Here is a 27,767-nt window from a genome sequence, read left to right on the forward strand (position 1 = left end):
GATTCTATGAATCTTTAATATTATAGATGAAAAAGAAATAGGTTCAAGAAATTGGGTGACCTGTAGTCCATTATGTCTTCTCCAATATGGGGAAGTAGGTATGTTTATGTTTAGTTATGATTAGTCTTTTGGAGTTGTAATTAGCAATTGCATTGATTATAGTTTTTAAGTCTTTAAAAGTTATATGTTTTTCTTTGCAATTCAATAAAGATTTATTAAATCTCTCCTATGTGCTAGGTTATTGGGGATACAAAGATAAAAAAGGGAATAAATCTCCATTTATTTAATAAATCTATAGTTTTTTTGGGTCAAGGGGAAGCAATATTTATAAAGAAAATTGAACATGAAGTAAAAGTTGTCCTTGAAGCCTTAGTTGAGTTTTAAAGTTCAGTACCATGAAGGAGGTAGCTACACCAGAAAGACTTGAGTTCACATCCAACCTCAAGACATTTAAAAGCTGTGTGATTGATCCTTGGCAAGTCACTTAATCCCTATTAGCCATAATCCACTGGAGAAGGAAATGGCAAACCACTTAGTATATTGTCTTTGCCAAGAATGGACATGGACAGTTTGGTCCACGAAATCATGAAGAGTCAGACACAATTGAACAACAGCTTAAAACAGAACTAAAACTTGGGACATCCTGTAAATACGAAGTGATTTTTGGTGGAGAAGGCAAAGGTCCAATAAAAAGAGCAGTTTGTGAATAATAGAACAAATTTTCCAGAAGACATAAAGACTGGATAGGATGGAATGAGATAGGGACACAGGAGGGATGGGATTGTTATGACTCAGTTTGGAGATTGGAGAGTGATAAGCCAGAAAGGTGCTTTGGCTTGTGCATCCTGCAAGTCCTAATTGTAGGGATCCTGAGGAAGGCCATAGAGCAGGAGATTGCTACATTATTTGCAATAATAATTCTATTGTTGATGATTATCAGTCTGTAGAGAAAAAATAGAAAATGCTGGCAGTGTGGGTAGGGAGAAGAAGACAGATGAGGAGTCCCTGGCTTTGCCTGATAGTGAAGGTTAGGGAGATGAAGTGACTGACTGATTATAGAAGGTTGAAATGTGTGAGACAATCCATTCCTCAATGAGGCCAGTTCAGTTTTATACAAATAAAAGATATATACATGTGTGTATATTTGTTCACATATGTGTGTGTGCTCTACCATACAACATGTCCCTTTGGATAAGTTTTTTTTTTTCAACTTTTCTGGGTGTCCAGTAGTGTAAAGAACAGCAAGAACTGACATGTTAAAATCCTGCCTCTGGTAACCCTTACCTGTTATGTAATGACTAAGTCTCCTAACTGAGTTTCAGTTTTCTCATCTGCAAAACAGGAATGATAGCTATAATAGCAATTTCATGAAATGGTAGTGTTTCATTTAGTTAATTTACAAGAACTTAGTAAGTTCCTGCTATGTGCCTGGCACTGAATTAAATATTGAGGATACAAAAATGAAACAGTCTCTGCTCAGGAGACAACACGTATAAGGAGGCATACAGAGGATAAATACAGAGGAGTTAACCATAGAGAGGGGAGGCCAGGAAAAGACCTCCTGCAGAAAGAGGTGCTTGAGCTGTCTTGACAGATGAATTAAAGATCCAGACAGACATGATACAGAAGCATTCCGAAGTGCTTTAAGTGTCCAATATTCATTCGAAGTGCTTTAAGTGTCCTATATTCATTAATTGATGACAATGATTATAAGTGCTTTTAGAAGCACTCTCGGTGATAGAGGAATCAGCATACCATGGTTATATTCTTAACTTTTCTTTCCCTTATTTTGACATCATTCAATTGAGGAACTATTTCCTATTTTTATAATTAAAAACACAGAGAGTGGGATTCACTTTATATCCATATTTGTGGAATGTATTTGTTTTATGTCAGAGATATTTGACTCTTTTGAATAATAGCTTGTTCATGTGGCCAAGTTGTAAGGAAGAACTTTTTGGAGCACCACATCCATTAAAATGCAATTTATTTAAATAATTTTTAAACAATAAAGTGTTTTAGAAAAAGGAGCTTGTCTTTAGTCTATAACTTAGCCAACTAATATGATTAACTTGGGAAAAGTGTGAATTATAACTTAAAGGTGAATATAGTATTATAATAACTGACATTTTGAATAGGCAATTTTCAGATGAAGAAATCAAAATGATCAATAATCGCATGAAAAAGTGTTCGAAATCCCTCCTGATTAGAGAAATGCAAATCAAAATAACTTTGAGGTACCACCTCACACGTAGCAGACTGGCCAATATGGCAGCAAAGGAAAGTGATAAATGTTGGAGGGGATGTGGCAAAAATTGGGACACTAATGCAGTGCTGGTGGAGTTGTGAATTGGTCCCAACTATTGTGGAAGGCAATTTGGAATTATGTACTAAGGTCCTTAAATGAATACCTACCCTTGGATCCAGCCATACTACTGTTAGGTTTGTGTCCCAAAGAGATAATTAGGAAAAAAGTCTTCTATAAAAAATATTTATAGCTTTTTTCTTTGTATTGGCAAAAAATTGGAAAATGAGGGGGTGTCCATTGATTTGGGAATGGCTGAATAAATTGTGGTATCTAATGGTGATGGATAATATTATTGTGCTAAAAGGAATAATGAACTGGAGGAATTCCATGTGTAAGGGGTAAATTTAGGGGTTTTTGACTAATATATTATCCTTATGGTCACCAGGGATTAATTCAAATCCCAATAAAAATATTCAAGTCAGTTTGGGAATTTTATGGTGGTTTAATTAATATAGAGGGAAGGAATTAAGAAGATGAGAGAGGGAAAAGGGCATAAGATTTCTCCGGCCTAGCCTGAGCCAAGGGGAGTTCAGAGACCTTCCAGCCATGAGGCCTCCTCCAAGATGAGGGGCCTCCTAGGAGGATGACGTTTTTAGGAAAGGTAAAGGAAAAAAAGGAATCAGCCTAAACCCCGAGAGAATTCAAGGAAGACGCCTCACCTGAACCACGCTACTAAGCTTCTCCCAGCCACTGCTTCAAGGATGCTCACCACCAAACCCAGACAATAGCTGCAGCCATGCCAAGACGCCAAGATGCCCAGCACACTGCTACCAGCCACCTCTCCGCCAAAAGAGCCAGAGCTACCTCTCTGTGAAAAGACCTCAGGAGAGGAAGTGACACGAAATATATAGACCGTTTTTTATATCACTTCCTGCATCTCACATGTACCAATGGTAGCTTAAGCTTGACTTAAGACAGCCCAGGGGGTCTGTCAATTGTTTCTGATTTGTCATTTGCTAGCACATGTCTATCATAGGCCATCCTTCTCAACACTTAATCCTTAAGTAGGGGTGTAGACATTCCTGTTTGTTAGACTAAGCAGGTTGGAGTAAATCTAAAATTCACACATGTGAACTGGAAAGACCTCCAGGAATTGATGCAGGGAGAAAGAAGCAGAACCAGGAGAACCTTATACACAGAGACTGATACATTATGGCACAATCGAATGTGATATATACTTTTCTATAATTCTTTGGGACTTATGAGAAAGAACGCTATCCACATCCAGAGAAAGAACTGTGGGAGCAGAAACATGGAAGAAAAACATATTATAGATCATGTAATTTTTAGGGATATGATTAGGGTTTTGATGTTAAATGATCACTGAAATAGGTTTTGAACAATGATACACATATAACCCAGGAGAACTGCTTGCTGGTTTTGGGAGGGCAAAATCATGAATCATGTAACCATGGAAAAATATTCTAAATAAGTAAATAAAAAAATAATAACTGATATTTGTCAGTAGTACAGTTGGCATAGTAATATGCTAATCTTTTTTTTTTTTCAGATCATTGGCTCAAATAATCTTTTCTGTTCTTTTTCCTTTATTCTAAGATTCAACCCTTTTTGCTGAACTTGGTGATTTAATGGACACAGATGAACTGCAGCTGGATGTAGAGAATGAAACTTATGTAAGTGTTTGACAGAAGAGAAATACTATGTCATTCAATATGGCATTAAGTCCTTACCCTAATTATTATTTTAATATTTTTAATATTTAAACCTTCACCCTCTGGCTTAGAATCAATACTAATTATCAGATCCAATGCAGAAGAGTGATAAATGCTAGGCAGTGGGGTTAAGTGACTTGCCCAGGGTCACACAGGTAGGCAGTGTCTAAGACCAAATTTGAACCCCAGACTTCCCACCAGGCCTGGGGCTCTATCTGTTATAAAAGCAGTTTTTAACATTAAAAAAAATTTGTATCCTGAATTCTCTTCTTCCCTCTTTGCCCTCTTCCCTTCCCCAAGAGAGTAAGAAATCGGATATAGATTTTACGTGTGTAATCATGTAAAACATTTTTTCATATTAGTCCTTTTGTGGAAGAAAACAAAAAAAAAGAAGAAAGAAAGTGAAATATAATATACTTTGGCTTAGATTCAGACTTTATCAGTTATTTCTCTGGAGTGGAGGAAAGGCTTTACTTTTGATTAAGGGGATAATTAGTGAAGACTATGTGGAAGAGTTGACATTTAGGCTAGGCCTACAAAGATAGGTAAGATTTAAACATGGCATGTGAGGAGGGAGGAAATATCATTCCCTGTGTTGTAAAGAAAACAGAGGTAGAGAATTGTGGAAACTTATTCCTTGCTTGGGGAACAATAAGTAGACTCTGAAAAATAAATTTGAAAATTATTTTTTTAGTTTATGATGATGAAATTGTCCTGACTCATTCACACTCATTTCTTTTTAGGTAAGCCCAGCATTTTAAGATTCCCATTTAGCTGTCCTGGATTTTCATCTATACATTCATATATTTAATAACATTAAACTAGCTCCATTAAGTTAAACTCTCACAGCCAAACCCCAAATAGTAGAAATGAGTTGAATTTAATTAATTTTTATTGTAGGTCTACTATTTATTTTCTTTTGGGTCATTTGTTCATTCTTTCCACAATAATTATTTCTTATTACTTGATTATCTTTTTTCTTGTTTTCTTCATTTTCTCTGCCAAAATGATTTTCCTAAGGTATGGATACCACTACTTAGAAGGCCTCTAAATATCATATTTGGTTTTAAATCTATGATCCTCTTATCCCTGTTCATTTGCTTTCAAGAGACTTCCCTTTACTTCTAGGACAATAGTTCTTAACTTGAGGTCTGTGAACTTATTTAAAAAAATATTTTGATAACTGCATTTCAGAGTAATTGGTTTACTCTGTCACCCTATATATTTTGTTTTATGAATTAAAAAAATATTCCGAGAAGAGGTCCATAGGTTCTACCACATTGCCAAAGAATCCAAGATACAAAAAAGTTTAAGAATTCCTGCTCTGAGTTAAATTAAAAAACTATTGACTGTGGTTTAAAACTCTACAAGTTAGCTTCAACCTACCTTTCCAGCCTTATTTTACATTACTTCCTTTTTTAATACATTCTACATTTCTAATCAAACTAGACTAGTTAAATTTCTTACACTTTATCTTTTGTTTCCATGAATTTGCAAAAAGAAATCACTGCTTCCATACTTCTCCAAAGTCAGTGTGGTATTAACTTTCACTCCTTAGTTTTATGGATTGTTAATCCTCTATTCTTTCACAAATTATTTGTGAATTTACTTGGTATATCTAGATAAGTAGGAAATAGAGAATTGGAATAAGGGAAAGAGGAAAATTATGAAGAACAGTTTATGGCCGTAGAACAAAGAGAGGTTATATACCTCTTTGCACTCTGCAAAATTTGTCTACTTTGTGGAATTCACTGTGATTAAATGCATAGCCTTGATCATATTAGCATCATGCTCTCAACAATTGAACTTAACTGACACCAGAAGTTGGGTAAATCCTGTAAGTACAGTTACAAGATGTGATTGGATCATTTGGGGAAATCTCTTCTTTTATGTTTGTGTTTTAAAATTATATATGATTCTTGACATATTATTTTTGATAATTTGTTGGACAGTGATTTGTCTTTTACTCTTCTCATTTTCTTTTGCTGGTTTATAACCCATAGGAAAACAATTTCTATAACCTTGGCTTTGATTTGGATTTGATGCCAATGGACTCAGACCCTTGGGGGATCACAAATCAATCTCGTGCAGGTAATGGTTTGCCATATTTAATTTTTAATAAGTTATATAATTAGGTGTAGCTTTTGAGTTATTCCACAGTACATCAATTCAGCTTTTCTGGTTTATGTGTCCTGATGTTGATTAAAAGAGAATGGATTAATTATCTATTCTACCTGTTCTGGTTTGTTAGTGCCAAGAAAGGAAAGAAAAACACCTCTCCAGGATCAGTAGAGAGAATAGCATAACTTTTAAATATCATAAGTGAATTGAAAATTCATGCCAGGAATAAAAATATGCTCTCAATAAGAGAAATAGAAGCTGGGGGATGACCTAGGTTATATATGAAAGATTATTGCCATAGAGGGAAGGTTTTCTTTTTTAAAACCCTTGCCTTCTTTTGTCTTGAAATCAATTTTGGTTCCAAGGAAGGAAAGCAGCAAAACTTAGGCAGTTGAGGTAAGTGACTTGACCAGGGTCACACAGCTAGGAAGTATCTGAGCTAAGATTTGAACCAGGACTTATTGTCTCTAGGCCTGGTTTTCTATCCACTGAACCATCTGTCTTATCTTGAGGGAAAAAAAATTAAAAAAAAATCCAATTAACTTTGGCCTTAAAATAGTTTATATGAACATTCACAGAATTTAGGAAATATTTACTGCTGTTTTTTACCCAAAACCTTACAGTTGTCAAATTTATAGGTTTGGTGTTACAGAAATATTTTTGTTTCTCCTTTTTATTGTAATACAAATTAAGCACTTTGAAGTCCTTGGTCATAATTTTTTTTACTTCCTTTTTTTCTTGACCAAATTGGTGATTACCTAGAATTAAAGAGGTTATTATTCTCTTGTTTTACAAAGTCCAATGTTTTTTTAGCCTTGCTAATGGAAAATTTTACATTGGTACTAAAGTTAACTGAGATAAATAAATAAATATAGCTTTTTGAGTAGTAGGTGGGGATTTATTCAAAAGAGAAAAAAAATACAAAAATTGGGCATTAAATAGTCATTTATATCTTGTGTTTGCACTTTCCAAAGGCAGTATTCGACCATTTGAAGCTTTTTAAGTGTAGTATTTATTTTCACTTTTGTTAATTTTTTTTCTCTAAGTTATAATGTGCAGGTAGAAAAATCTCTTGACATATTTTGCAGATAAATATATCAAGGCAGAGGCTCAACCACTTTCTCCAGCTTCCTCAAACTGTTCAGTCTCTTCCCCTCAATCAGTGGATTCTTATTCTTCAACCCAGCATGTTCCTGTAAGTAGTAAATTCTTTACATTGACTTGGTTGTGAAAAATCTAGAAAATTAATACTTTAAAACCTTCCTAGTTCAGAATACTCAGATGAGGCCCATCTGACTTGAATAAACAAGTATTTGTTAAATACTTTCTATGTTCCAGGAACTATACTGGGTATACAAAGTCAAAAATGAAACAATCCCTGCTCTTAAGGAGCTTATATTCTATAGGGAAAGATAACATGTAAAAATGTAAATAATAATATTTATGGTTACTACAAGGTAATATTTTTTGGCAAACTAGGCAGTTGGGGTTAAGTGACTTCCAGTGGTCACACAACTAGGAAGTGCCTGAGATCAAATTTGAATCCAGGACCTCCTTTTGCCAGACCATTATCCATTGAGCTATCTAACTACTCTGGGAAACATGCTTTTTCATTAAGTACAGTATGCCTTATTAATTCAAGTAATAATGGTCATAAACAAAATGAGGTGAGTTAACGAAAAAATTATAGCTTGTAATGGACCTACATTACATGCTGTATATCATAAACATTCAGATTTTTAGATATGATAATTCATTTGGTGCCCAAAAGTTTAAAATGAGAAATAACTTATTGAATTATTGATTTATAAAAACTATTGATTTTTATTCCGTTTCCCTTTTACTTGTGAAATTGACTGTTGACAGAGGAAGATGTTTTAAATAACAAATAACAACCATCAGTTATAGTTTGACTCTGGGGTAATAGTTTGAGTTACACTTATTTCTGTGTTCTATAATATAACCTAATGTTTCAGTGATATGGTGTCTTGTTTCATGTTTATATGCTATACCAATCTTTAGCCATTTAATGGTTTTTTGCCAAAAAGATAATTTTCGTTGGCACATTCTCTATTCTAGTATCCTAGATGAAACTACAATGTTGGATAACATTTGTTTTTAGTATTCTCCTGTAAGCTACTTATTTGTGCCTCTTTTGGCCTTATTGTCATTCCTTCTTCCATATCTCTTACTCTCATTTGGGTTTCATGCTCCTTAATTTCATAAAATCATAAGATCTTAGTTTTGAAAAGTACTTGGTCTAATCATTGATGCAGTGCAATCTACCAGTTAATTACCAAGTATTTACTGAGCACCTATGATGTTAGGGTACAGAAATAAAGAATGAAAAGAATCTTTACCTATGGTGAACTCACATTCTGATGGGAAATTACCCCTTAAAGAAAATTACTTTGGTCCTAGAGTGTGGCATATATTGTAGTAATAAGAGGCTTGAGGTGGGGAATCCAGTTAAGATGGGTAATGAGAGTCTGAACAAAGTGTAGCTGTGGGATGGGAGAGAAGAGGCTATTCTGAAGGGAGAAACAGCAAAATTAGGCAACTGATTGGGGTGAGTGTGAGTGGTTAGGATAATAATGAGTGTATGAACCTGGGAGAGAAGAGGCATAATAATGGTTTTGACAAAAATAGTAAAGTTTGGAAGAGGGGGTGTTTAGGGGGAAAAGATTAAGAGTTCAGTTTTTGACTTGCCAAGTTTAGGATGTTTCTGGTACATTCAATTTGAAATGTCCAATAAATCTTTGATGATCTGCAACTGAGGTTCAAGAGAGAGATGGGGTTAGATATTTATGCTTCTAACTTTCTCTCTCCATCTCAGCCTCTGGCCAACTGCACAGAGATGCAATTCATCCCATGGCAGCTCAGGAGGTTACTAAGAGAATACATTAAGGGAGAAAAGGATACCCTCTGCAGTGCCCTGGACAAGGGACCATCAGCCTTTGCTTCATCATCTTTATTAAGAGGGAACTTGTTGTCCCAGAAGGGCCTCTGCTCTATTTTTAGGAAACTCCTTATACTGAGCCAAAGGCTGACTCCCTGTGACTTATACCTTTTGGCTCTACTTCCCTCCTGAGCTGTACAGGATAAGTCTGTCCTCCCTTCTGTGTGATAGCCTGTAGCTATTTGAAAATGCCTATCATGTAATTTTTTTCTCCAGGCCTTACAACTCCAGTTCCTTAAACCTAAGCTGGTTCTTTAAACCATAGGCAGATTTTCTCTGAAGTAGTTAGTTACTGAACATTTATTAAGTGCTTGCTGTATGTGAGGCATTATGCCAGTGATGGCAAACTCTCTTGGAGGGGTGTATGTGATGTGAGAATGTCCTTAGGGGTCTGAGGGGAGGGGGAGAGGAGCAGCCCAGTCTCACCTACCTCTGGTTTTCTAGTACTGAAGTCTTAGCAAAGTCTGTGCTGGGGTGAAGACGTGTGCCCATAGAGAGGGCTCTGAGTGCCTCCTCAGGCATGTGTGCCACAGGTTCACCACCATGGAACTACACCAAGCACTGGGGATAAAGGAAGAGACAAATGACATTCTCTGCTCTCAAGATCTTAGTCTAACGAGGGAGACAACATACAAACCACTATGTACTATGAGTTATATACAAGATAAATTGGAGATGGTCCACAGAGGGGAGGACCTAGAATTATGGAAGAGTGAGAAAGGCATCTCAGAGAAGCTAAAATTTTAGTTGAGACTTGAAGGAGGCCAGGGAAGCCAGGAGGTGGAGATGAAGACAAAGAGCATTCCAGGTATGGGCAACAACCAGAGAGAATGCCTAGAGCTGAGAGGTTATAAAAGGTAACTAAGGAGTGGAGGAGACTCATCTGTGGAGGGTAATATACTGACCTTGTTTCAGGATAATATTTTATATCTGTCTTATATTTCAAACTTTTTTTTCCCCTATGAAATGAATTTTTTTCATTTACGTACCATAATGATTCCATACTCAGTATGGTACCACACTATTACACATTTGTAGATATATAATCCTTCAAGTTGTTTTGTTTCAAGTATGTTGTTGAGCTCTCCAGTTAGTTCCTTATATTCAGGAATTGTGATTTTCTTTTGTGTTTCCCATGTTGTTCAATATTTCAATATTCAGTATAACATTAGGTACATTAGTATTCAGAGCATGCTTTTTTGAAAGAATAAGAAAAAATTACATCCTTTTGCATTTGTTTTTAATTTTTATTTTGCTACAGGAAGAATTGGATTTATTGTCTAGTTCCCAGTTGTCTCCCCTCTCTTTATACAGTGAAACCTCTCACAGTCCTTCCTCATCGGAATTACTAAAGGAAGACAAGCCCATCATTGGTGCTACAAATAAGACTGGTATTGCTTATCTTTTGATTACTTTGATCATTTTTCTATTATGGACCTTGGTTTATGTTCACTTTCTCCAGGGAAGTTCTAGCCTAAGAGTTTCTCTGGTTAAGCTCTTGTGCCTTTGTTATGGAGATATAGTATTCATCTATGATGATTCACTGATTAGAGGCAGAGGAGGAAGTAATCTTTCATGCTTCTTTGTTTGCCTTTGTTAATATCTTAGTGTTTCTAGTAGGTGATCACCTCAGATAGATATAATGATCTTTAAAAAATCTTCTATTGTCTTTAGTGAGATCTAATCTACAATTAAATATACCTATTTTATGGCTAATATTCAAGAAAATATATGGAAGAACAAGAGTAAAGGACATTATTGTTGTGATAGGAAGGAATGGTGGGTGAGAGTGAGGAATGACAGGTGGACAGTGAGAATACTCCAATGATATCATCAAGACATCAGAAAGGCCTCCAGGACATTCGGTGGGTCTTCTGTAGTGAACTCTTGGGAAAAAAATTATATGGATAGGCATGGATGAGTTAACAGTCTGCATCATTGAAGGGAACTCCACATTTGATTAGATCATAGATCTATTTAAGTATTTGAATATAATATATAGAATATAAATATGCATTATTAATACTTAATTGATCACACTCAGATTCATTTGTGGTTTGATTGTTTTTCTTTTAGTAAATGGACTGACTCCAAAAAAACAAAGTCACATCACTTCAAAGCCTTCAATTCAGCCCAAGCCCTTACTTCTGCCAGCAGTACCTAAGAGTCAAGCCAACTCTAGCATTCCAACCAAAGCTATCATCATTCAGACACTCCCAACACTTCTGCCCTTGACAAAGCAGCAGCCTGTTATTCACATTCAACCTGCACCTACTAAAGGTACAAGATTGAAACATTTGTGATTGTGTGTATGATTGATAAACAATAAGATTTGTCATAAAAGCAGGCCATTGATGCCATTTTAAAGGTCAGGGCTTTGTAAAATATGTAAAGAGACTTTTGCATCTAAGTTCAAAAATGAAATCATCTTTTCTTCTTAGCTTTCTGTAGTTTACACATGGCTATTTAGGGATAGAATAGGTAATTATAATATTTATAATAACAAAAATAATTTTTGATGGCATCCAAGGTAACTAACAAACAATGATGTTTGTTTCCTGCAAATCTTTATGAGATGTCAAATCCTGGGGAAAGAGGTAAATTGGGAATCTGCTTTGATGACTTACTTTCCGTGCCAGACAGAAATCCATGTTTACTAATTCTTTATCTGGTTGTTTCATTTTCAAGTTATAACTATGGTGAAATATGACTTTTAAATATTTACTTCAAGGATCCCATGTTAGTGTGGGTAACTTCTACCAGTGTAAGTCTCAACTTGAAAGTACTTTAGTAGATTTTTTTCATTATTTTATTTGTCTGAAAAGTGTATCACCTTGTGGTTAACCTTTTGGCAGTGAGATTTTCTGAACTTTCTTAGATAGCAGACACAGTCTATGATTAAGCCTATACTTGAGGCTTTCCCAAAGAATCTTCCAGACCTACTTATTTGCAGACATAGTTCTGCCTCAAGTATTCAGGTGTTCTCAGACCGCCATGATGAGGCATGAGAGCAATTTGGGCAGACAGTTGGCAGCGACGAATGGGACCCTCATACTCAGAAATCTTACATTTCTCACTAGTTATCACAGGTTAAACATCAGCTGCAAAGCCTGTAGTTTCAACATTTAGTCAAACATGAATTACAGATTGACCAATTGCTTACTCTGTGTACTAGATCTTTAATATTTTATACTGAGCATCAGCTTTGTGCCTAATCTGTTTTATTAATTACTCTTAGAACTGTAAGACACAATTACCTATAGTGGTTCTCCAATGTACCATTCTATCTAATATCTTATTCTAGAAGGGCATCGAGATCTCTCCTGTGCTGACAGGTGATAACAAAGTGGATAATGGGGGAACATGGAACTTGCACCCTGGGGACTCTGGCATTCCAAAAGAACCCCCCAATCTTGAGCATGCTTCTTATTCTTAATGGCAACAAACCCGAAAGCATACTTCTACCTGAGTTTTTTAATTATATGTACCTTTAGTACAAGAAATGAGGAAAAGGAGGAAAAAATAAAATATTCTAATCAAAATAAAAGCAAAGATATGCCTGGAGTTCTCATGTATGGGTATGGAAAAGAAAGCTGAGCACAAGTCTACTACTGTAAAGTATGTAGCTGTGCTATGAATAAAAGAAATAATAGTATTGATGTTGGAAACTTCTAGTGTCTCTTAATAATGTGATTGTTCATAGCCCTCAAATCCTGTACAAATCTATAGAGGTGTTTGCCATCGGGCCCTCTTTTTGGTTTTTTAACGGGCAGCATGGCTGTGTTGTATTCAGATTTACAAGAGATTATTATTCCCTGTGCAATGAATGAGTTAATTACTGGAGTAATTCCCTCAATTGCTTCTTTTGAGAGTAGATACTGAGGAATGGAAGGAGGTGGGCTAGATTTAGTTTTTATCTGCATAGGAACAGCTGCTTGGAAGAAGATGTGGCCCAAAGAGACTTTGGTATATCTTCAGGTATTGCAAAGGTGGGATGCTCTCTTCCCTCCTGAGTCTCTGAGAGAATTACAGGGAGTAAATTTAAAGATTCTTCAGGTACTTCCAATGATAAGGAACCACCTGGGAGCAAGTTATTGTGGTTCTGAGTTTGCATAGAAGGTCCCTCCCCAGAACATTTAGAGGGGAGTCGTCAGGCATCAAAAGGAAGGAATGTTGTACCTGTAAGGGTCCTACGGATGTCATTCTAGGGGAAAGTTTTTTAACCCTTTGGGGTATTTCTGACACTCCCATTACATTCTCTGAGCCAACAGAATAACAATGTAAATCAGGTGTTCTCTTTAATACAGACCAGGAAGCTCCAGTGTCTAAAAGACAATCATAATAGGTATTACCCACCTTTAAAGTAACATGGGGTTCATTAGGATGGGGTGGGTAGTGGATAGGGACAATGGGTAGTAGGACATCAGGGTCTGGAAAATCAAAGGTTGTATCCTCTGATTCTTGGCCCTGGTTGAATATCATGCCCTCTTTCCAGTTTTTCAATCTTATCTGTTAAAAATGTCAATCATTTCTCTATTTTTTTCTATGATATCTATGATATATTTTCTATGATATCATTATTCTTTTCCTCCTTTTCTTTGTTTCCCGTTGAAACATATAAAGCTGTTTCCCGCAATTCTTCAAGGTCCATCTCTGGCCATCTTGGGCAATGTGTTCTAAAATAATCTCTAATCACTTTGCAAGAGTTAGTGACAAAGTGCTTTCTAATTGTTCTTAAGCTATTTTCTTTAGATAGGCCAAAATCCAGGTATCTACCCCCAAACTCGATTATTCTGTCCATGAATCTGGAGGGTGTCTCTTTGTCATTTTGCTTAATCTTTTCAAATTCTGTCCACTTATCTGTACTGTCTGCACATTTCCTCATTGCTGTTAGGATGGCCTCTCCACAACAGTATAGTTGTGAAAGATCCTCAGAGTCATTATAGTCCCATTCGGGATCCTGAGATGGCCAATGTGCTGCATTACGCCCCCGGGTTTTGTTGACATGAGCAATTATTTTATTTTTCTCATGTTCAGTTAAAAAAGCCTGTAGCAAGTTTTCAATGTCTTTGTAAGATGGATTATATTGAAAAAAATATGTCTGTCATCTTTTTCATTACCAGAAAGGGATCTTGTTCATATTTGGGAACATTTAATGTAAATTTATTTATTTCTTGGGGAGTAAATGGTATATTGTGCCTTAAAGTCACCACATCCCCATTCCGTCCTATTTCAGGTATGTCTTTTAGAGGAAATAGGCCTCTAGTTGAATTTTGTACCTGTGGGTCAGTTCGACTAGGATGAGTTTCTCTAGGAGGACAAGATCTCCTTTGGGCTGGAATTTGGTTTTGTGTTGAGAAGGAACAAGAGAAACTGGGATTATAGAGGAAGGGTTTGGGGGATTAAATTCAGCCAAAATTTGCAGAACACTAGAGAAGCAGTCTGTTAACTGAGCTATAGAGAAGATATTTTCCATCTCTATTTCAGGGAAGGAAATTTCCTCATTCAGAGTTTCAGAAACAGGTCTGTTTCTGGTAGGGTGTTTGCCAATTGATCCTGTAAGAAACATTTAAAATTTTCTAATTGGGCTTGCATGTTCTCTTGCATTTTTTCCTCAATTTTTTTGATGTTTTTCTGAATTTCAGCTTCAAATGATTTTTTTTATGTTAGCATCTCTAAACACAGTACTGAGGAGTACAAAAATGATATTACCTAATAATATAAAAAATTGGAGGTATGCTGTATTCCTCAATGTCCCTAATTCTTCAACTACCATATAAATGTCGAAGAATATAGTATTCATTTATATATATGTTTTGTAATTATTTTTCTAGCAGACTTCACAAATCACATGGGGAGCAGGACAAAGCCAAAACTTTCTGTAGCTTTCCCCCACTCTTAATCTAGGCTGTTGTTCTCTAAGGGAAAGGAGATTTAGAAACAGCTCTCCCAGCCAGGTCCTTAGGGCCCTGTTGCTAAGATTTAAAACAGCTGTGTTCTATCTAATTTAAGGAGAGAGGGAGAAAAGAAAAAAAAATAAATCCAAATTTACTTACTTTACAGCTGATCAAAATAAGCTATAAAAAGGGATAGTCACAGTAGAAAAAAAAAAAGGTTTAGGAAAGTTAAGAAGATTGAGGGTATTTTGTCACAACTGACGTGGTCAGCCAAACTGTAAAAGGTTAAAATTATGGTTGAGACTGAATGTAATAATTATATTTGGTCACCAAGGATTTTATTTGTAAAATCCTAATGAAACACCCAAACTCAGCTGGAAATTTTATGGTGATTTAATTACAACAGGAAGAAGAAATTATTAGAGGGAGAGAGAGGGAGAGAAGGAAAGGAGTTTAATTCAAAACTGCTCTGGCTCAGGCTGAGCCAAAGCGGGAGTTTAAGGCCCTGGAGAGCCAAGGCAGAGAAGGGAGTCAGTCCTTATCACTCATATGACCGATATGAAGGAAAGCTGTCTGCGGGGCTCCTCCAAGCTTGAGCTCCAGGATCAAACTGGCGTCTACCCTCTCCACAGGAAGTCACGAGAAATCCAGAGGCTGTTCTCTACCTCATTTCCTGCGTCTCACATGTGCCAATGGTGGCTCAAGCTTGGCTTAGGACAGCCCGGGGGGGGCAGTTAGTGTTTTCTGATTTGTCATTAGCTAGCACATGCCTGTGTAGTGTGGGTGTGCATATTCCTGGGTGCTAGACCAAGCAAGATGGAGGAAATTTTAAACTCACACTAGTGACAAGGATTTTGACAAAATGTTCATGGGCTTATACAATGATATTTTGTTCTTCAGCAAAGGTAAAGGTACAAATTAAAGATCAATATAGTTAAAACACAGTAGCTTAAAATGATTCAGTATTACAGGAAGATATTGATTAGATTAATACAGATAAACTTAAAAAAAATTTAAACCTTAAAGCAGTCAGCAATATTATAGGCAGTGAAGTCAAAATCCTTTTTTCCAATTCGATTAAACTTGTTCTCTATTATAGGAGGAGAATTAATTCAAAATAGTTAGCAAGCAGTAAACTTCCAGATCTCTTTTAAAGTTTCCTTCCTTTCCCTTCCCTCAGTATTTATTATCCATTTGCATTTCTTTTGTCAGGGCTCTGAATTTTCTCATAGAAGCACAGGGCAGAATTTCCACTCTGCATGTTGAGAGCAGTTATGACTTTTAGAACTTTGTCAAAATATTTCAGGTTGATTTGTAGTTTAAGCAGCCTAACTTGTGGCATATTCTTGAGGAGAAGGAGATAAAGTGGGAAATCTCCAGTGAAAATAAAAACTCCGAGGAAAAGATCCAAACTGCACTTTTTAGCTCTACCAACTTAAACTGTTGTTTCAGAGTTTCAAGCATGCTTTGCAATAGCATTTTTCCTGAGATACTGAATGGAAAAATGGCTATCACAGGCTCAAAACCCATGGTGGGGGCAGGGAGGAATCAAAGGGATTGGGTCTTACCCTCTGGGGGGAAAAAAAGCAGCTTGTATTGGCAGGCTCTTGTGGTGGGTCTGGTCCTGGCAAGTGGAGACTAAGTTTGGTGGAGAATGGTGAGAAATGCTGACTCAAGCAGATGGAAGTGAGAAGCAGCAGCTGGAGAGGTAGACAGGCAGCAGGGCAGGGCAGGAGCGCAGGCAGACCTGGCCACTGGCCCCTGTGATAGGCAGAGAACAGGAAAACTTACTATCTTTACTGCAAGGCTATCTGCTCAAAATTTTTTTAGACTTTGTATCCTGAAGTGGAAAGTCACAATGTGGGTTTTAAAATTAATATTCAATAACTCAATATTATATTTTAAAAGTTTTATTAATAATAACTAAAGGAAGTGCCCAAAGCCTGCTCGTGTATGAAAAAAAAAACCATGGGAGGAGTTAGAGCCCACTTAAATACAATCATGCAAAACCAAAGGATTCTAGGTAATACAGAAAGGAACTTTGGTTAATGTAGTTTTAGGGGTTCAAAAATTTCTAACCATACAGCATCCAAAAGTTTGCATAGAACTTTACTACATCTTCTTACTTAATCTTCTCAACTCATTTATCATAGAAGCGGTACAGATATTTGCCTCCTTGGTCAACTATAAGCTTCTTGATGACAGAGGGCTTATTTTGGTGTCCTCAGTGTTTGGCACAGAGTTGGTACTTAATCACTGCATGCTGAAGGAATAATGAATCTGCCCCATAAAGATGATGAAGAAAATGAGCCTTAGAGAGAAGAAATGATTTGTTTATGGTCACATAGCTGTTAAGCATCACAGGTGAAATCTAGACAGAGGTTTCTTGTCCCCAAGATCTGTCCTATTGAGGCATTGTGAGCAGTAGATTGAGTGAGGGATGTAAGATCAGGGAGCCCTGTAGGTTGTTTAATTCCCCCCTAGCATCTGTTAGCTGGATGGCTCTGGGAAAGACTTGCTACCTTTCTTAACCTCAGCTTCCTTGTTTGTAAAATGATGGAAGTTGGACTCAGTGATTGCTGGGGTCTCTTCCAGCCTAGGAGCTTTCTCTATGCACCCCTCACTGCTCAGTTTTCTTCTGACTCTCAGCCTCTTGTAAGATTTAAATTTAGGGTTTTATGCTAATATGAAAGTTATAAATTAATATTGATTTTTAAAATATTATAGCTTAAGTCAAAATGACTTTTAGCAGCTTTTATTTACAAAGAGGTTGAAAGGGTGAAAGTATAAATCTAGATAGAGACAGATTCCTAAGAAGCCTACCAGCTTTTCCCTGGTGAAGTCTGACTTAGCCCCAGTAGGGGCTTCCCCAAGACTGTCTCCATGTGTATTTCCTGATAATCCTCAGCCAGAAGTCCTGGTAGTATTTTCAGCCAGGGTTCCACCAACGCAGTCTCTTCCAAAACCAAGGTAGGACTCTCAGCCACTCACCCAGCAAGCAGACATAGGATCCAGGGAAAATGTCTCTTTTAAGCCAGGAAAGGAATCTCCAGAACCAATCTCTCCAAACACCAGTAAGGAAAAGACTCCTAGACCATGCTGGTCTCTTCTTTTATGCTTCATTTTCTAAGTCACCTCCTGCCATTCCCCCTTCTTCACAGAGACCAATGACAGTCTTTCAATTTACCTAGCACTGCCCAAGGTTGGGGGGGGGGGGTAGTGACCTTTGGAAGTGTGAGCTTACTTTAGTAAGTGACTCATGAACTCTCTTACTTAGTGTTAAGTAGGAGTACTTTAAGTTCTTGATTTGATTAAAAATAGACAAGGGGAGAGAGAATCTTATCTTCACACCTTTGAGTTTGTTAATCTCTTAGGTGAGGAGGGGGAGACAGACAGACAGACAGAGAGACAGAGAGAGAGACAGAGAGAGAGAGAGAGAGAGAGAGAGAGAGAGAGAGAGAGAGAGAGAGAGAGAGAGAGAGAGAGAATGTCATAATTGATTTTCCATACTCAGAGGATGCAGTGTGCAGTGGAATAAGGACTGACCTTGGAGTTGTGGGGCCCAGCAGTGCCTCTCACTAGCTGTGCCCTTGGATAGGTTGCCAAGCCTCACCTAATGTCCTGAGGTATGGTCTGGCCAATGATCCCATCTCTTCTGAGCCTATGAATGGGCATAGATGTTACAGTTCTAGACCCTTCTCTGCCAACATCTAATGAAGGCTTCTTTTAAACTTTTTGGGCCTCAGTTTCTTCAATTATAAAATTAAGATTTTGGACCACTAAAGTGTTTTCAAATCTTAGTGAAATGTGTGTATTGCCTGTGTTGTCCAGTAGATGGCCTGAAATACTCAAAATAGTCCCATGGATAGATGAATTGGTATTCAGAGAAAAAAATCAAAACCCTTTTTTGGTTAGTGTCCAGTTAGGGAAAACATTAGCACAAGAGCACAGTTAAGCCCCTTACTCAGCATTGTGTTTTTCTTAGTATCAGAGAGCTTTGTAATTGTGGTCATTGTGGTGCAGGGGCAAGTGCAAGTGCTGTGGGTTTGGAGTTACTCAGAGGACCAGTTCTTCCCTTTGTCACTTATTTTCTGTGTGACCCTGGGGTGTTTGCTTCAATTCTTTGCTCTTCAGTTTTCTTCTTTGCAAAATGAAGAATTTGGACATGATCTCTGTGGTCTCTTCCAGCTCTTAATCTGGCATTATATGATTGTAAGTCACTTAACATCATTGAGTCTCAAATTTTTCATCTGTAAAATACAGCTTATGTTGCCAACCTTTCAGATGGATAGTTGTGAGGAAATAATTTTTGTCAATGTTAAGGTGCTATATAAGACTGAGTTGTTAACAATTTAAGTAGATTTTGGCAAACCTGGTTATCACTTCTTTCTTGGATTTATAACATTTGGTAGGACAGGGCTATAACATGGCTTATGTGGTAAGTTAATTCTTTGGAAGATTTGCTTTTATCCCTATGAGGATGCCCTGCATTTGTACAGAAGGAAACTCTTCCACACCTTAGTGCCAAAGTTTTTAACCATAGTCTACAGATACCCTTGGGGTCTACAGATACCCTGGGGGTCTGTGGATTAATTTCAAAGGGTCTGTGAGTTTGGATGGAGAAAAATTATATTTTCATTTTCACTAACTTCTAACTGAAATTAAGCATTTCCTTCAATTATAAATTTTAAAAAGTTATTCTACGAATGCCAAAGCGGTCATGATACAAAAAAAGGTTAAGAACTTCTGCCTTAGTGCATGATTTGATGAGTCACTTTTAATTATACTGGCCTTTAGATAGAAGAACATCCTATGAAACTGAGTCTTGTACTCGAAACCTTTTTAACTCATTAGGACCTGTTCAAGATTGTTCTCAACTGGCATAGCCTTTGAGAACCTGTGGTAATTTCCATCCTATAATGCACTGGACAAGCATTCTAATAGAGGAGTAAATAGACACTGTCATTTAATTTGCATGAATGGGTCTTTCCAGCACCAAAGGAGAGGGTAATTGTACTGTTAAGGGAAGCTTTTTCAAATCATTAATTTGCTACATAAGCCATGATATGGCCAAGTTCTTGTAAACCTCAAATAAATCAAAGGAATTCGAAGTCTGAGAAAGTAAGTGCTTACTGAAAAGAGTGATAATTAATATTTGCTTAGGCTTAAACCAATTACCAATTCAAATTAAAAATTGGTTGCCTTGGAGGAGAATCCAGCTAAGAGGACAGAGAAGGAATAGTTAGGTAGGTAGGAGGAAAATCAGAAGAATGTGGCTTTCTGAAAAATTAGAGAGAAAAGAGCATTAAAGAGTAAAGAGTGAGCAACAGTGTCAAAGAGGGTGAGGAGGATGAGGAGAGAGAAAGACAGATTTGGCAACCAAGAGGTCTGTAATAATAGAGAGAGCTGTTTTAGTGGGATGATAAGGTCAGAAGCTGGATTGTTAGGGGTTAAGAAGAGAGTTGTTTTCCTTTAAAGTGTTGTTGCTGTTATATAAGTGGTTATCATGGTTCTTTTCACTTCACTCTGCATCAAATCATAGAAGTCTTCCTGGGTTTCTCTGAAGACATTCTCTTCATTATTTCTTATGGCACATATAAAATTCCATTATATTCACACACCACAATTTGTTTAGCTATTCCCCACTCGATGGGTATTCCCTTTGTTCTCAGTTTCTTTGCACCAGGAGAGTTACTATGAATATTTTTGTGTAAATGGACCATTTTCCTCTCTCTTTGATCTTTGTGGGTATTTGCCTCAAAGTAGTATTGCTTGATGAAAAAGTATACACAGTTTAGTGATTTTTGTGGTGTAGTTCTATATTGCATTCTAGATGAGTTAGATCAATTCACAACTTCATCAGCAATGCATTAATATGTATGGCTTTCTTCAGTCCCTCCTACACTTGTCATTTTGCTTTTTTGTCCATTTTTCCAGTCTGTTGAGGATGAGGTAGACTCTCAGAATTGTTTTAATTTATATTTCTCTGTTAGGGATTTGGAGTATTTTTTTTTCATATTGTTATTGATTAGCTTTGATTTCTTCCTTTGAAAACATAGTAGGCAACTTTTAGCTCATATTCTTTTGGAAGTGAAGAGATTATAACCTGGAGCATATATGCGGAGAATTCCTGAATTTAAATTGTCAGTTGATTTTAATAGGACTAAAATTTTTAATAGGACTAAAAAACTATGGGATAAAGAGGTTTGGTGTAAATAAAAAATGAAGGAGGTAGTAGTTTGCCTTCTATAACATTTAGTCACATTTGACTCCCAGAACATGCCTTAACATTCCCCTGTGATATAGTTTTATCAGCAATGCAGTGGGTATAAGTACCAGTGACATGAATTTACTGTCATAATGAATCTTGAGATCTCCTTCAAAGCCATTTGCTTCTTAATTTCACATCTACTTAATTTATTAGGTACTGTTGAAGCAAGAACTAGTAATGTCCTTCCTTTGTTTTTTTTTTCCTATTCTGCTTCCTTCTTGGTATACCAAATATTCTTTTGGAATACCATCAAATGCTTATTGAATGTTATTGAGTCTTTCATATCCTTAACCACAGATTCTGAGGAATACTGCTTCTTATGATATTCTTCTCAGAGTTTTGACTTAGCTTTTATATTGTGACCTATTATTATGTCTTCACATAATATCCAGCCACAGGAATATCTTAAAGTTAGAAAAATCCAGCACTTGATCATATGCTATTTATTTTACATGTTGTTTTTATGTCTTAATTGTTTTTTATTTACATCTTTAGCCCAGTAAATATGCTTTTGCAATTGTTTATGAGCAATTTTCCATTTTGATGATTTTTTATTTTATTTTATTTTTTTAAACCCTCACCTTCCGTCTTGGAGTCAATACTGTGTATTGGCTCCAAGGCAGAAGAGTGGTAAGGGCTAGGCAATGGGGGTCAAGTGACTTGCCCAGGGTCACACAGCTAGGAAGTGGCTGAGGCCAGATTTGAACCTAGGACCTCCCGTCTCTAGGGCTGACTCTTAATCCACTGAGCTACCCAGCTGCCCCCGATTTTTTATTTTTTAAAGTAATTTAGACACGAGAGGAAAAATGACAAGATAAATTTGTTTATAGGTTTTTTAACTTCTTAATTTGTAGGAATTATAAATATCATGAGAGAAATTTTAGATATTCTTCCTTCCAAATTTGTCTTGGGAATTTTGTTTTTTGAACCTTGCCTTCCATCTTAGAATCAATACTGTGTATTGGTTGTAAGGCAGAAGAGTGGTAAGGGCTAGGCAGTGGGGGTCAAGTGACTTGCCCAGGATCACACAGCTAGGAAGTATCTCAGGCCAAATTTGAACCCAGGACCTTATTAATTGAACTACTTAGCATATTATGAATAAGAGTGATTATTTAAAGGGGCAGTTAGGTGGCTTAGTGGTCACACAGCTAGGAAGTATCTCAGGCCAGATTTGAACTCAGGAACTCTCATCTCTGGATCTGGCTCTCAATCCACTGAGCCACCCAGCTGCCCCCATCTTGGGTAGTTCTAAGGAAAAAAAGACCAATAATTGTATCCAGATAATTAGTCTGCCTTTATAGGCCATTTGAAACCTTCTTTAGATTTTGCTAAGTTATTTACCTTGGGATTGTGTTCTTTTCAGTTTCTGGATGAAATCCCATATAAGTTTTGTAAGAATGGTCTTTTTAGAGATGACAGATGTTTCTACCAAACAGCTGTTATGGAGAATTATTTCAATCTTTAATATTCCCAGTTCTTATGAAATACCAAACTGGTCTTTATATGGGTCATATCATATTGCCCAAATTTCCTCAACTGATAGTTTAAAGAAAAAAGGATTAGAAATTGTTTTTTAAGTTTGCTTTTAATGCAACAGCTTTATTTCGCCAGGTGGATTTTAAATCAGATGGGGAAATTAGCTCTGGAATCCAATTTCCTATAAAGTGGGACAAATCTAAAAGAAATCACCTGGTAGACAAGTAAATTTTTTTCATACAAGTTAGTAATACCACTGCTGTGTTTTCTATTAATCTTCTTTAGACTTACAGTACTCACTGCCCTCAGATAGATTATCATTTTATAATGTTGTTATAATGTTATAATATATAAATTGTTGTTAATGTTATAATGTATAAGTATGAAGAGAAGGGAACAGTTTGGTTAACCCATCAACTGTTATTACTGTTGGGTCCTATTTGCACCCTTTTAAACTCTGTCCACATTTTTTTCCTTTCTGTTTCATCAGAGGATCCTTTTTGTGGAATTTTTAGTTTTTTAAAATTGATGTTTTCAAATAGTTAAGGTAGTTGTGTTGTCAGATAACTTCTATGTGTGCAAGTGTCATTGATTTAAAATTATTAGTTCTCTGCATTCAGCAGAAGAAACTTGATTTTTATAATTACAGAATACTCAGCACAGTTTTGAATATGTAACAAATTTAAGGAGTAATTATAATCTTTAAAGAAATTGTACTAGATTTAAAATAACAAATTTGATATTCCTGTATAGTTGAGAAGACATTAAAACTAATTCAATAAACATTTATAAAAGCCCTCCAATCTAGAACTTGTTACAGAACCCTTGAAGAGAAACAGAAGTAGGAAAACCATGCCTTCCTGGAGCCAATTATCTGGAGGTGGGAGTGGGGATAATAAATAACTGTAATTCAAAATAGTTTTTTAAGTACCTAAAAGAAATACAAACAAAATAATGTTTGTGGTCCGAGGAAGACACAAATTTGGAAGCATTCGAACTCCCAGTCTCCCAAACAATAATAATTCGTTGTTGTTGTAGTAAATCAGTATAGATGGACCAATTAAAATACTACTTCTTCCATGATGGATATATATATAAACTCTTAATTTTTTTTTTCCCCTTATAGGTCAGCCTCTTGTGCTCTCTCAACCCACCATGGTACAACTACAGGCACCTGGAATTCTGCCTTCTTCTCAGCCAGTCATTACTGTCACTAGGGGAACTACTCAGCTACCTAACCATGTGGTGAATGTGTTACCAACTCCTGTAGGGAATAACCCGGTTACTGGCAAACTGTCTGTGACCAAACCTATCCTACAGACGACCACGAGAGGTGCAGGCTCAGATGTGAGTTGTAGCCATTAAGTGCTTTGCTGTCAGATATTTTATACTTCATTTTTTATGTGTTCTAAAAATACCCAATTCTAAAAATACCCAGATTATTGTTGTCTTCACTGTTAATCTGCCCTAGGTAAAATGACTATCTCTTTTGAAGGTGAGTTCAAGGATCTAATCCAGTGAAAGGTTATATTGAAATTATAATCTGAATCGATAGTGGAAAGTTGGACAAAGGCCCAAAACAAAACTTAGTTTAGAATCCAAGTGAAAAGTTTATAAAAAGTCTGGAATGATTGGATCTAAAATGAATGTGTAAACTATGTGCACCCTCTTTCTTCACCAGAACAATTTCTTTTGAAGACTTTCAGATTTCATTAATTGAAATAGTTTGACAGTTCCTCAAATAAGAGTCTATAGTTGTTTTTGTTTTTGAGCAATATTGATCTTTAGCATTCTTTTTGGGTTTCTGTGGTCTTCTTTCTGATGAATTAATGATAGCTTCCTCCTTATATCAGTTGGGGTTCTTATGATTATTTGGTACTTCTTGATATTCCCTGTTTGTTAGTTGTTTTGGAAAGCCAGATGGTGAAGAGGGCTGCTTGTAATGTCTAAATCTCAGAAGTGCTTTTGAGTGTTATCTCTTTTTGGCCGGTTACAGTGGCCATTTATCTTGTACCTTTTTGTGTATTGAAGAATGCACCCCCTCCCCCCCAAATGGAAACATTCTCACCATATTAACCAGTAGTTGACTTTCATTGGCTAATAAGTTTGATGAAAACATGAGTAAAGAATTATACCAGTCCAAAGTTTCTAAAATTAATTTTGCAAAAGGAAATTTAATATATTCCTTTAAAAGAAATTTGGATATCACAAATTCTTAATATCATTATGCTATTATCAATCTAAGTATAACAAAACACAATTTTAAACCCCACAAAGGAGGGCTAATAATATAGCCAACTATTATTTGATTTCTACTGAGCAGGACACTATTCAGCAGAACCTCATTCAATCCCTGTACATCTAGTTAGAAAAGTGCAGCAACTGTCTCTGGCAGTGGAGTGGAGGAGAGCATGGACTATAGTTGGATTTGATGACTTGGATTTGAATGTTGGCTCTGTTGATTACTACATGTGTGACTTTTGGCAAATGGCTTACCTCTTTAAGCCTCAGTTTTCTTATCTATAAAATGAATTGATTAGACTAACTGTACTATGAAATCCCTTTCAACTCTGAGTCCAAAGTTGTAATCTCATGATGATGTCCTAATAGCCCAAAGACAGACATACTTTTCCATAAAAAGGACCATCTTAGTTTTTATAATGAAACCTCTGTGATCTGTACTTGTACCCTTTCCAGATAGAAAGATATTTCACTTCAGTAATAGTGAGGAAAATCACTTAGCAAGTGTTTCTTGATTTCTTTCTAGGTGTTCATTAATTTTCTAGCTACTGTTAAAATATGAATAACAACAATAATAACAGCTATCGTTTGTATAATGTTTTAAGGTTTACAAAGTGCTTTACAAATATCTCATTTTATTCTCACAATTCTGGGAGGTAGGTGCTATTATTATTTCTATTTTACAGTCAGAGAAACCAAGGCAAACAATTTAAGTGACTTTCTTAGGTCACAAAGCTATTAAGTGCTTGATGCTGGATTTTAACTCAGGTTTTCCTGACTCTCAGTTCAATAGAATTTCTGTTCTTGCATTTCTGTCCTTAATCATTTGATATAGGGATAATTGATTATTAATATGTATGTGTTTTTATTTGTATATGTTGCTCTATTGCTGCTCTTTAGCCTTTTTTTTCCCATTTGTATTCTCTTTCCTTCAGTAGGATTAGCTTTCTTGAGGGGGCCAAAAACTTTCGCTCATTAAAATAAATCTATTAAATAAAAACTGAATGCTGAATGTACTACATGTGGTAAATTCTACCAAACAATTAGTAGAGTGCTTTGTACCCATGGATCTTCCATAAATTAGTAAACTGTAGTGAAAATTTTGTTAGCTGAGACACCAATAAAAGTAAAACAAAGTCTCCAAGTAAAAAAGAATTAGGTTTATTGAGAGAGGGATCCAGTCTCTCAATAAGACCAGCTTCTGATTAGCACCAGAAGACAACTAGCCTTGAGAGTGGACCCTTTATATAGTATTTTTACAGAAGTAAGGTCAGAAGTACAATGGAAGTTGATATAAGTAACTTGACCCATGCCATGGCTGATGTCACTTGGCCTATACCATTGACACATGTAAGTTCTTTGACTTTTTCAGTCAGTGTGTATGTTCCACATGCAGTGGTGACTTAGCAGTGGGTCTTGGACACCTGCAGGGGCTCTTAGACCAATTACAAAGTAAGGATAAGTTATTTTAGAGCCATGTTGGTGAACCTATGGCATGTGTACTGGAGGGGGGCTGCTCTTCTCCCCCTCTCCACACACCTGAGGATATTCCTCCCTTTCCCTATCCCTCTGCCCACTAGCCCAATGGGAGAACCCATGTCTCAGATAAGATGGGGGGCCCACATGAAGTTTGAGGGTGAAGTTTGGGCATTCAGTCTCTAAAAGGTTTGCCATCACTGTTTTAGAGCAATTACAAAAGCATTAACAGATGTTCTGGATTCAGGTCCTGTGGCCTTTGGCTGAGCATTATGCGTAAGGGTGTGTGACCAGTAACATGTATCACCATTGTCAATCCTGGCTCACTCTCAATTTAGCCTTAGTCAAAAGGACATTAGCCCTGTAAGTTAACACAGGGTGTATCCTGGAGACAAAACTCAGGGTCACAACAGAGCAGAATGAGAAGGATGTACAGCTTAGTCAACTAGAAGCGAATAAGGTCAAAAGTTTAAATTGAGGTGGGGGGGCAGTAACAGAATAAAGTCTTAAGGGATATAAATTATTACATAATCATTGGGGTGGTATGGGATTTCACATTCACAAAACTAAATGTATCAGGCTTCCTTATGCTAAACCTGATGTTTGCTCAAAATGGTTAAATCAGATCTTTTTAGAAGTATCTGCATAAAGATATAAATTCTTTCACACAGGAGAGGAATTAATTATTCATTTAAATATATATTTTAGGTACATATTAAATGCACATTCTTTATTCTAGTCCTGTTCCAGCACCTTATTTTGTTGGGTAAGTTCAAACCCTACCAGGTTATCTCAACTTAATAAAGCCTGTTGCTGAGAGGCTGGATGAAGAACAATTTATATTTAGAGAATTTCATTGTTAGAAGGTTGGTTACCAAGTGATAATTTTTTTTGGATATAAACTTTATAAAGAATAAATGAATGAGTGAAAAAGCATTTACTAAGTTTACTTATGAAGTGCCAAATGCTTCACCGAGTGCTTAGGATACAAATGTAAAAATTAAGGCACTCTATTTCCTAAAGATTTTACTTACTTTCTTAAAAAAATTTTTTTTAAACCCTTACCTTCTGTCTTAGAATGCTAGGTATTAATCCCAAAGCAGAAGAGTGGTAAGGATTAGGCAATTGGTACAAGTGACTTACCTATGATCACACAACTAGGAAGTTTTGGGAAGTGCTTGAGGTAAAATTTTAATCCAGGACCTCTTGGCTTTTCACTGAACCAACAAGCTGCCCCAAGATTTTATTTTCTAATAGGAAAGAACACATATAAGGGCATGCTGGTGAGGGAAGGATATTTTAGTTTGGAAAATTACAAGGATGACAAGTAGAGACATAGGAGAGT

General features: G+C 36.4%; 1 protein-coding gene across 2 annotated transcripts in view; it reads left to right on the forward strand.

The window, feature by feature from the left end:
* The window catches only part of ATF6 (activating transcription factor 6), a 229,296-nt gene that overhangs the window by 7,076 nt on the left and 194,453 nt on the right, over positions 1–27,767 (forward strand). For both annotated transcript variants that reach the window (XM_007480656.3, XM_007480657.3), the window contains exons 2-7: positions 3,866–3,942; positions 5,985–6,072; positions 7,191–7,297; positions 10,323–10,452; positions 11,138–11,341; positions 23,832–24,052. In XM_007480656.3, coding sequence (XP_007480718.1) covers positions 3,866–3,942; positions 5,985–6,072; positions 7,191–7,297; positions 10,323–10,452; positions 11,138–11,341; positions 23,832–24,052 — 827 coding nt within the window. The remainder of the gene's footprint in view (positions 1–3,865; positions 3,943–5,984; positions 6,073–7,190; positions 7,298–10,322; positions 10,453–11,137; positions 11,342–23,831; positions 24,053–27,767) is intronic.

This window comes from Monodelphis domestica, chromosome 2, assembly GCF_027887165.1.
Source record: "Monodelphis domestica isolate mMonDom1 chromosome 2, mMonDom1.pri, whole genome shotgun sequence".
Lineage (NCBI taxonomy): Eukaryota > Metazoa > Chordata > Mammalia > Didelphimorphia > Didelphidae > Monodelphis > Monodelphis domestica.